The 10,626-nt window shown below is 53.9% G+C and overlaps 1 protein-coding gene across 1 annotated transcript; it reads left to right on the top strand.

The window, feature by feature from the left end:
- The first annotated feature begins 9,554 nt into the window (after positions 1-9,554).
- Positions 9,555-10,602, top strand: DLX2 (distal-less homeobox 2). The gene is made up of 3 exons (XM_062579058.1): positions 9,555-9,891; positions 10,014-10,201; positions 10,318-10,602. The coding sequence occupies exons 1-3, from the start codon at positions 9,555-9,557 to the stop codon at positions 10,600-10,602; spliced, it is 810 nt and encodes a 269-aa protein (XP_062435042.1).
- Positions 10,603-10,626: the final 24 nt, after the last annotated feature.

The following is a 10,626-nucleotide window of genomic DNA, read 5'->3' as shown; positions in this document are numbered from 1 at the left end:
GCCCACTGTCCCGGAGGAGGTTACGTGAGACTGGGACACCTCGCAGGACGCCGCCGCAGGGGCAGCCCCGAGGGGACGCGCCGGCCTGGCTGCCCGCGGCCCCTGCTCTGTTCCAGAGCTGCCTTCTCGCCACAAAACTGCGCTGAACATGAGGCACAGATCAACAAAACCGATTAACTTCTGAATTCCTACATGCAACGTGTTGTACAAGAGCAGCTACGGAAATCTGGCCAAGCACGTAACCCGCAGACATTTAGGCTGTGTTCAGGATGATTTTCCAGAGTCTTGTTCTCATTTAAAAGAAAAAAAGAAAGAAAGAAAGAAAGAAAAAATATGAGGCCACAATTCCGCAAGGTCACAAGAAAAGAAAAAGTTTTTCAAACTTGGGTTAAGTACTAATCTAAGAAACAGGAACCAGGAGGAGATTTTTTGTAAGGTAACATTTACAAATCTACAGTGCAGCCAAGTGGACGCAGTTAGAAAGTGCATACCTGCTAATCAGCCTGTCGCCTTAGTGGCATTTGTGCAAGACAAGCTGCCGTGCTCCAGTGACAAAGTGGGAACACGCCAGCCACTTGCTAACGTGTTTTTGAAGTTTCAGTTTCACCCAAGAGAAAGCTCTGGCACTGCTCTTCTCCCCATAAGACAAGATAAATTAATAGAAATAGTCAATTAGACAAGGATGTTTCTCTTCAGTGAAGACTCACAAATACAATGGGCAGATTAAGGCCAAATACTAACTTCAGGCCAGCTCCCGAAGGAGTTACGGTAGTGTACGGCTCACTCCGTTCCCCCTGCAGCTTCCGAACTTTTCAGGTATTACCCAATAACAACTGTTTTACTCTTTTTACTTTAGGAAGAGTTTTTCTCTTTCTCGGGCTTTTCATGAAGCCTGGTGTGGTTTACACTGACACCAGGTTCAAGCATCCATTTTCAATAGTGCACAATGAGGGGGAGCATGGATGCAAGAGTATAACCACAGTTACTGCAAAAGAGATTTTGCTGCCTGCTTCCATGTGTATACAGCTTTCTTTTCCCCCTCAAACACCAGGGGAAAAGGCTCAGTTTCCAAAAATTTGTGTTGAAACTGTCAATGCAAACCTCACATTTGTGTAAGTGGATGAACCAAGTATTATTATATATGACGGTGCAATTAAGTAACATGTTACACATCTGTATTTAGAATGAACTGCTCAAGTGCTTCCTTAACATCTCCTGTGATGTGCAAGGGAAGTGTGAGGTTTTCCACACATGAAAAGTTGTAACTCTGCCTCTGAAGACCTTCCGCTCCTAAACTACCTTCTCTTTGCCAGTTCACCTAACCCAAGGAACATCTCCCACAAAAGCTGTGAGGTACAATGTTGACCATCTGCAGACACACCAAGAGACCACGTGTTTCAGAAGTATCTTGTGCCTGCAGCTAACCAGGCAGGAGTGTGATCACTCATGAAAGCTAGTGAACAAGAAACTTTCACAAAATTGCATTGAAGCCAGTTCAAGACCCAGGTCTAAATGAAGCCTTTTAACTGAAAATGTGTGCCCTACCTTTCCAGGAAAAAAACTAACAGTACAACAAAGAACAGCAGAGTGAATTTAAGATTAGCAGAATTTTAAGACATGATTCATCACTGATTCCTGGTTAAATGCTAACAAACACTGGACTTGGGTTAAGGACAGCACGTGAGATCTGTCAAGGGTTTTTGCTGTCAAAAACAGTAAGGAAATGGCTGACAGGCAACAAGGAATCTCATTGTCAGATGTGTCACCCAGAACAGGAAGGTCCAATTTGTTTGACCCCTAGAATATGCTTAAATATGTGCTGGACAGCACATCAGGCAAACAGAGCAGAAGCTGACACAGCAACTTATTTACTTACCTTCTGCTATCGGTTCCTTAAGGAAATCAGCAATGGTAATACGTTTCTTGAAGCTAACTATTTCTTTAAAGAACTGCTAATTGCAGCGCAAGGTTATTATTAAGTTTCTGCAGAGCTCTAAGAAACTTAACTAGGCCATGCAAGCCGGGTATCCACGAGAACGTATTTTCATCTTGCAGACAGGCAGGACCCTGCGAGTCGCTGCTCCCGCAGCAAGCTGGGCACTGCCATGCTCCAGCCCGCGCACCCCCGGCCGCCTCCGCACCACGCCAACGCGCACGGGAGCGCAACGTGCCACGCCAGCGACAATGTGCTGCAGAGAGGTGGCCCCGCGCCATGTGTCTTCTCGGTACTGAGCTGTCGTCTGCCTTCTCTTAACCAGTTACTTGGCCATATGTAAGGAATTGGGCACAGTAACTGACCTGGACCCACCTAGGCAGGAATACCATCGCCTGAACTACTCATTCCCCCAAGGAATCGAGGAGTCTGGGCAGCTCGCTTCTTTGCTGAAAAATAGCACTTATTATCCCCCATTCCAGCGGGAAGTAAGTACGTAGGAAGAAAAAAAGGAAGGCAGCAACCATGGAGACATAAAAGCATTATGAAGCAAGCATAGCTCATGTCAGAAGAGCGGTTATTCCTCAGATAGGTGCTGCCTCATGTTGTTCAAGAGCAACTGTTCACAGTTCTTCAATTAGAGCACAAAAATTTCCTGCTTGCAAGCCAGCCTTTTCCTTTGCTGCAATGCACTTAGCAGTGCAATTACTCTTGCAGTACTAATTCGTGCAACAAAATGCTTGAATAACAGCACTGCAGGTTCCTTACAAAACCTGACCACTCTGAACTCCATAGCCCAGTTCCTCATGCACCACCTCCCCAGTTAGCAGGTAAATTGTGCATTCTGTACGAGAACTCCAGCTTTTCTGTTCTAAAAGCACTATAAAGGGCTTAAATACTTAGCAATCAGCTCTCATCATTAAATTACTTCACTTAAGATAACCTAAGAGTTGAGAAGCCAGGTCGGAGGCAAGATCTGCTGTCTTTACATGCACATACACAAGGCCCCATCGTTTTGAATGTAGCAAGCCCCACTACCAGCTCCATCAAAGCTTAGCATTTCACGCAAAGCTACCTCTGATGCTGACGGCCCCGCTGACTGAGCAGGCAGTGGTAATAGCAGTAAAATTCAGTATGAACCTGATCCACTGGGAGTCTTGCATATACTCATGTGGATGATAGCATGTGTCCTGCTTACAAAAATCCTTTCACACTGGTCAGGGAAACCATAGACACTAAAGAGAGTGTATGTCCCCACACAAAATACCCAGGAGATGTAGGAAAAGAGGAAACATTCACCTCCCTCCACGCCCTTTCAGTAAACCATATACACTTATACAGAACTGGGCAGTCTGTCCTCCAGGGCAAGAATAGATGCAATTTATACATTCACTCAGTGCTGCACAGTGAGCTTATTTCTTGAGTACTGCCTATAATGAAAGTAAATTCACATTCATCCACTCCCAAGAAAATACCTCTGGGTCAAAGCCTTTGTCGTCCAAAGCATAATTATTGTCGTTATTTAGAAGCCCGGTCTCCAGAGCTATTTAAAATAGGGCAGAAATGCCACCCATAGGAGCTGCAAGATAAAAACCCAGAAGAATACTGTAGAATCCTGCAGGTACTGTGCTCCTACAGAGAGGAGATTTCAATCCAGTACGAAAAGGCAAGTGTGCCAGGGATACGAAAGTACAATGCAGAGCTCCTGTACTGCAGACGGGAGAGTCAGATCAAGGAGTCACTCTGGGGGGAAGAGCTTCCTCTTTGCGATTTCCCAGAAGGTGGAACGGTCACACGCACATAAAACGTCTCTGGTTGCACCAAGCGCACAAAGCCTCACTGCATGGATTTACAGGCACAACACCTCGTTCCTCATCTCAAACATGGCTTTCAGAGGTGCTGAGCACTGGATACGTAGCACTGGTGCTGACACTTTACCAGCTATAAAGAATTCCTAAGGCAAACAGAGATGCCGCTCCCTACACGTAACAGAGCGGCAGACTGGTCCTGCCCCCTCGGGACTCCTCTCCGCGTGCAGTCCCAGTCCCGACACGGCGCTCGGTACTGTTTCGCTCGACCCTTTTCTGCTCTCTGCTCTTTCCTGTGCATATCCCCATACAGGGTCAGCTACCGTCTGGTCCATCACATACGGTTCATGCAGAGTTCTGGGACACATCTGTGATTCGGCAGCCAGGATGTATGTTCTACCGTGGCAGCTATTCTGTGCACCAGCTTCCTGCATGGACACACTTATTTTGCAGAACACCTTCTCTCTGCTTAAAATAAACCACTTCCACACTAGGTTACTCTAACAGCCCCAAAACATTACTTTTACTGTCACACTTTAGTTTATTCTATTCTACCTGCCTCATCCAGACAAGCCCCTTCACTTTCTTCACTTTCTGCAAATGAACTGTAACAGCCTTTATGTAAGTCAAGAGGAATTTACCTTTCTGAATAAATTCTCACTCTGATTTGAGTGACCAAATCATGTTCACACAGAACAAGTCACTGTTGCCTCAAAAAATGAAGTCCCTTCCGTTCCCAATCTTGGGAAGTTATAGAAGAAAATTCATGCGCAAAACAAGCCCAGCCAACCGAAGTATTCCCTTTTTTCTCTCCTCCCTCTACCAGACCAGGTGCTGATCAGTCACCCTGGCAGTCGACAAGCATTGGGAATACGAAAGTGAACGCGAAGCTTGGAACGGACAAGGGACCCCGACTACCCCGTGCTGAGCTTTGCGCTACAGGACAAGCGTCCCACCAGGCGCACTTCCACGGAACAGTGGGGACATCCTGCGGCCACTTAGATTATTTACACTTCAGTATTCCCCGTATTATTTTAATTCATTTGTTCAATCCCTTTCACAAATTAAATGCAAAGTCACTTAATAATGTAAGAGCCTAAAGGTAATCGAATTTGCTTAGCTAACCTCCCATCTACCACTTTATGTAACCTGTTATTAACAGTTACTTTGCTCCACCTTGGCATCCAGTGCCTTTCTGTTACCTGTCTTACTCTGGGTTATGTAGTTTGCAAGTGTGGGGGGGGGAAGAACATTTTCCAAGATTGGGCTGGTCAAGATTGCAACACTAACTATGACAACCATGCATACAAGTCAAGAGAGACATTCTAATTTCACTTATTGAGATTTATAGCAGTGTGAATAAAAGGCATGTAATTCTCAGAGCTAGGCATTCTGCCAAAAGGAAAAATACCATGGGATGAAATGCATGTGTAAAGCACCTAGCAGTCTTGTAAGCTAAGCAACCTCAGGAAAATTAGTGGGCAGTAACACTTGTGAATCTGAACGCAGTTCCTTTCCCCCCCTTCCCTCCTAAAGGGGAACGATTTGAAGACAGAAGTGTGTGCAGGCTATGAGGCCACGCTCCGCATGGAGCATTCGCCGCAGGAACTCCCACTATTTTTGTACTTACAGGTTGGATGTCAGCTGGGCAGCTCAAGGAAAGGATTTCTCAGCCAGTTCATTGAACAGCTGTGGCTCTGCAAGCCAAGATCACCTTGACTTATTTGCTTATGATCATGTTGACTTGACCACCTTTAAAAAATAAAAAGCAAATGAACTGCAGGTACCTTTGTGGTTTGTATGTGTGTATTTTCTCAGTACAGGAAAAGATTTTTTTTTTTAATTTAGATCTTCAAGCTATTTAGCAGCTCTATTTACACTGCCTATGGAGCCAAAGGATGGCCAGTGCCAATCCCCAAGTGCTCCTGTGAAGAAGCTCTACTGTCTGCACAGCCCAGAATTTGGGTTAATTCAGTGTGTCATTCCAGATGGATACGCAGCCATCTAGAACGTGTTCAAAGCATGTTGCAGCTGTCTGACCCACTCAGGAGACTGTTCCTGCGTGTGTCTTCCTTAAAGAGAAGCAACCATTCCAGCTTTCCGTGCAAGACGTTCGTGCCTTCCAGCAGGACTAGACCTTGCTCTTTGCAAGTCAGGAGAGGCATCCAATCTGGCAACAGACTGCAGGGGAGACTGTGCTCCACACAGGTGGTTCACTGCTCTGGAGATCAAAGCTCATCCAAACAGATGGAGGTGACACAGCATTTGTCCACCAAATTCCATTGTCCACTAAGTCGAACCTTCAAAACAATCAACCTTAAACTGATTATTAAATCAAGGCAGTTTAGATTATTCTGTGTGTTGAACAGTCTGCTTAAAAACTGCGTGGAAATTGCACAGGTGAAGGTTGTGCAGATGTTAAAGTGGAGGTAAAGATCTAGTACCCGTGCCCAATGAGAGCTCAAAATGACACAAATGATCGATACAGCTCAAATCTACTCTTACAAAACACGCCCCTCATCTTCTCTCATGCTCGTCAACTTCAGCAACACTAAAACATACATAATAATGCATCTTGAGAGGGCATTTTCCACGTATGCTCTCACTAAAGACTTTTGCCATCAAAGTATTCATATACACACAAAATTTAGACACAGTTTTTACCTGTGGGTTGAACCTGAGTTTGCTCAAACCCACTGTAGGGTGGACCCAGACCCACCTGTCACATCCTGTGCATGCACCCACAGCGCCGGTTGCAGAGCTCGGGACTGATAACATTCCCGTATGACACTGTACTTCCAAGGACTATCCCCTGGCTGTTCTGCCAGCTCCAACGCACGGCGATCAGCCGGCCTGTGCTGCGCCCCCACCGCTCCGTGCCTGCGGCGCGCTGCGCAGGGCCCTCCCCACGCCGGGCTGCGCTCGACCCCCCGGCACGGCTGGGCTCTGCCCGAGGCTCCCGCTGCCCTGGCTGCCCGAGTCTGCCGCGGAGGCTGCGGAGAGCTCCTCAGGGCAGAGCAAAAATATCCCTGCCGCACTTAACCTATAGAAAGCAGCTTTCTAGGTAAGAAAAGGGTACAGTTGTTTAAAAAAAATAAAACAACGGGAAATACGAGAGGTGGTCGGAGCAGCCAGAAGAGCCCTATTCAGCTTTATGTGGGATTTTGCCACCGTAAGGGAGGTGAGAGGGAGTGCGCAGACGCACGCTGCTTCGTCCTCAGACAGCCGTGTGCCACGCGCGGAGGGCCGCTGCCCCGCAGCCTCCCGCTCTGCACGCGGAGCAGCTGCTGCTTTTTCTCCCCGTTGGCAGCAATACCGGGACCCAAGCGCGCACCGATACTGCACCGTGCCGCCCCGGCGCCGGGCTGCGCAGCTTTGCGGGGCGTTGCTCCGCATGAATCTCCTCAACGTAGTACACGGGAACCAGTGAGAAACACCTGTGGGAAAAAACAGTGGGCAAATCCACTATCAAATTCATCGATTCTTCTCCAGCCTGCAAAGGTTTCTGCTGAAGAGAGGTGCTGAGCTGCCAGTGAATTTTCAATGAGAAAGATAATCCGAGGCCAAAACAGCTTAACAAACAACTCTGCATGGATTTTACCGAGCCCAGGTCTCCCCTAGTGCTTGTATAAGCTATTTACAGCACGAGGGGAAGAAAGGAAACCGGGGGGAGCCAGGCAAGGGGGCATCGTCTTCCCACAGGAGCTCCGCGATTTTTGGAACGACGTAATCTGATGCACAGACGGGGCAGACACCAGACAGTTTTCAGTGTAACACTGGATTCCGAAACTAAGCACAGCGGACAGGAAGCTTCCGGACGGCTACTGAAAAGACTCCCGCAAGTTATTAAAGCTGATAGGCTTAATCCCTCAGAGAAGAAAGATTCAGCGGGTAGCACCGCCCCAGCGGGCAACGCCAGCCCTCGCAGGCACAGCGCAAGCACCCGCCGCGCGGCTCCGCGCAGCACGTGATCTAAGCGTCCCGGCTGCTACGAAGACAGACGCTCAGCGCTACCCCACGTCTTGAAAACAAACCCACACCAGGGAGCATGCCGCTGCAGTGCAAAGCACTGGTCAGGGAAATAGTAGAACAGTCGAATAGTCCACAGAAATAATAGAAATAAAACGAAACATACCATGCAGGAGATACTGCAGCCTTTTCTATGAGTCATCTACAGCTGGCCCGCAGGGGAAAAAAAGAAAAATGTGGTTTTTAATGACTGCAAACTGATCAGCTGGAGAGATGCTGATTTTAAAGACCAACGGCACTTTCCTGCGCCTGTACACAGTGTGTTTAGCACATCTGATAAACAAAATATGTCCACACTTCCAACAGCATGTGGATGCTGCTAGGCCCGAAAAGTCAACGGCAGCAAAGGCCAACGGCCCCGGCGGCGCGGGCGGCGAGTGCCGCGCTGGCCAGGGCAGCCGGGCGCGCGGCTCCCGAGCACCGCGGCTCTGCAACGGGGAGCGCGGCGGCAGGGTCCCGCGGGCAGCCGAGCACCGGCCTCCGCAAGGCGCACCCGCCGCCCGAAGCAGCCCGGGCTCTCACCCCACTGCTCCCGGGGCCTTGCCACGGACCCACCCCCACAGCCTGCGCTACTCCCGAAGCAGCAGCAAAAAAGTAGAATTCTTCCAAAAAGCAAAACTTCCAGAAAACGGAGTTTTGCCACATAGAAGACGAGGACATTCTGAGAGAAGTCCCTTGCATTGACTCCTCAGGGGGGCTGATACAAGCTGACATTTTGCCTTTGTAGATTTTTTTCTTTTTTAACTACCGTGCATGCTTCGAGACCTGGGCTAACGAGGAGCGGCTGACTGCCCCGACCCCTGCTCCCGCTGCTGCTCCGGAGCGCAGCCTCCCGCTCCCGTCCCGCTGGGGCTGCTTCACACCGCAGGCCCTCTCCACCGACCGGCAGGAAGAGTCCTAAAAAGGCGCAACGTGGGACGGCGGTAATGCTAGAGCGCGGGATTTATAAATCAGCATTTCTGAAGGAAACCCTAATCCCGTCTGAGCAAGAGGCGGCACGAAGCACGGACACGAAGCGCGGACACGGCAGACACCCTGTGCTGTGCTGCGCTGCTCCGCCGCTGCTGGGATGCGTTTGCATTTCTAAGGAGAAGAAAAAAGAGAAGAGAGGAGAGGAGAGGAGAGGAGAGGAGAGGAGAGGAGAGGAGAGGAGAGGAAAGTTGATTTTCTGGCGCTCCGCCGCCGTCAGGAAAACCACGGGCGCCCACGCCCCCGCCCGCCCGCCCGCCCGCCCGTGGGCCGCGGGCGCCGCCGCGCTGCCCCGCCAGAGGGCGGCGGAGGGCAGCGCGGCGCCGGCCCGACGGCGAGGCCCCCCCGGCGCAAGGCGGGCGCCGCCGCGGGTGCCGCGTGCCCGACGGGGCGGCCGCGGGCGCAGGGCAGGGCGGCCGCGAGGGAGGCCCGCGGCGGCGCCCGCAGCCGGCCCCGGCGGCGCGCCCAGCCCGGCCCGGCCCGGCCCGGCCCGGCCCCGCCGCGACGGGGCGGCCGCCGCGCGCCCCTCCGCTCCGCGCCCCTCCGCGCCCCTCCGCGCCGCGCCGCGGGCCGGCAGCGGGCCGCGGCGCCCCATTGGCTGTTGCTAGGTGACGTGCGCCGCGGCCACGTGACCGGTGTTAAAGGCGCGCGTGGCGCGCGCGGCGGCGCAGAGCCCCGTGCCGCTGGCGGCGGAGCGCGGCGCGCTGCCCGGCTGCGCGGGCGCGGAGCGAGCATGGCGGCGCCGGCGCGGCCCTGAGCGCGGCGGCGCGGCGCGGCGCGGCCCGCGGGGGCGGCCGCGGGGCTGCGCCGGCGGCATGACCGGGGTGTTGGAGAGCCTGGCGCCGGACATGCACGCCGCGCACATCTCCGCCGGCACCTACCAGCCGCACGGCGGCCTGCACAAGCCGCAGGAGTCCCCGACGCTGCCCGTGTCCACCGCCACCGACAGCAGCTACTACACCAACCAGCAGCACGGCGCGGCCGCCGCGCCGCCCTACGGCTCCGTGGGCTCCTACCCCTACGCGGGCGCGGGCGGCGGCGGCGGCACCGCCCCCTACTCCGCCAAGGCCGGCTACGACCTGGGCTACGCGGGCGCGTACGGCTCCTACGGGCCCTACGGCTCCAGGGCCTCCCCGGCCCACAACGACTCCGGTACGTGGCGGCGCCGGGGGGCGCGCGCGGCGGGAGGGCGGTGGCGGCCGGCGGCAGCCCCGACGGGGCGGGCGGCGCTGCCGCGGCGCCTCTCCTCACCGCGGCCGCGGTTTCTGCCGCAGCAGAGAAGGAAGACTGCGAGCCGGAGATCCGCATAGTGAACGGGAAGCCGAAGAAAGTGCGGAAGCCTCGGACCATCTACTCCAGCTTCCAGCTGGCCGCGCTGCAGCGGCGCTTCCAGAAAACCCAGTACCTCGCCCTGCCCGAGAGAGCGGAGCTGGCCGCGTCCCTCGGCCTCACCCAGACACAGGTAGGGCTCCGGGCGCGGCCCGCCCCGGCGGGGCCGCCCGCGCGAGGGGGGCGGCGGGCCGGGAGCCGCTGCGGCCCCGACGGGGCTGGGTGGCCTGACGGCGGTGCCCGCGGCAGGTGAAGATCTGGTTCCAGAACCGCCGGTCCAAGTTCAAGAAGATGTGGAAGAGCGGCGAGATGCCCGCGGAGCCGCCGCCGCCACGCCGCAGCGCCTCGCCGCCCCCCGCCTCGCCTCCCGCCTGGGACTTCGCCCCGCACCCGCGCACGGCGGGCGGCGCGGGCACCGCCAGCCCCAGCCCCGCCGCCGCCGCCGCCTTCCTCGGTAACTACTCGTGGTACCCGCCGGCGGCGGCGCCGCTCCCGCCGCAGCCCCCGCACCACGGCGGCGGCGGCCTCTTCTAGGCGCCGCAGAGACTTGAGCCGCGG

This window comes from Rhea pennata, chromosome 6, assembly GCF_028389875.1.
Source record: "Rhea pennata isolate bPtePen1 chromosome 6, bPtePen1.pri, whole genome shotgun sequence".
NCBI classification, from domain to species: domain Eukaryota; kingdom Metazoa; phylum Chordata; class Aves; order Rheiformes; family Rheidae; genus Rhea; species Rhea pennata.
This window is presented reverse-complemented; position numbering and strand designations above follow the sequence as displayed.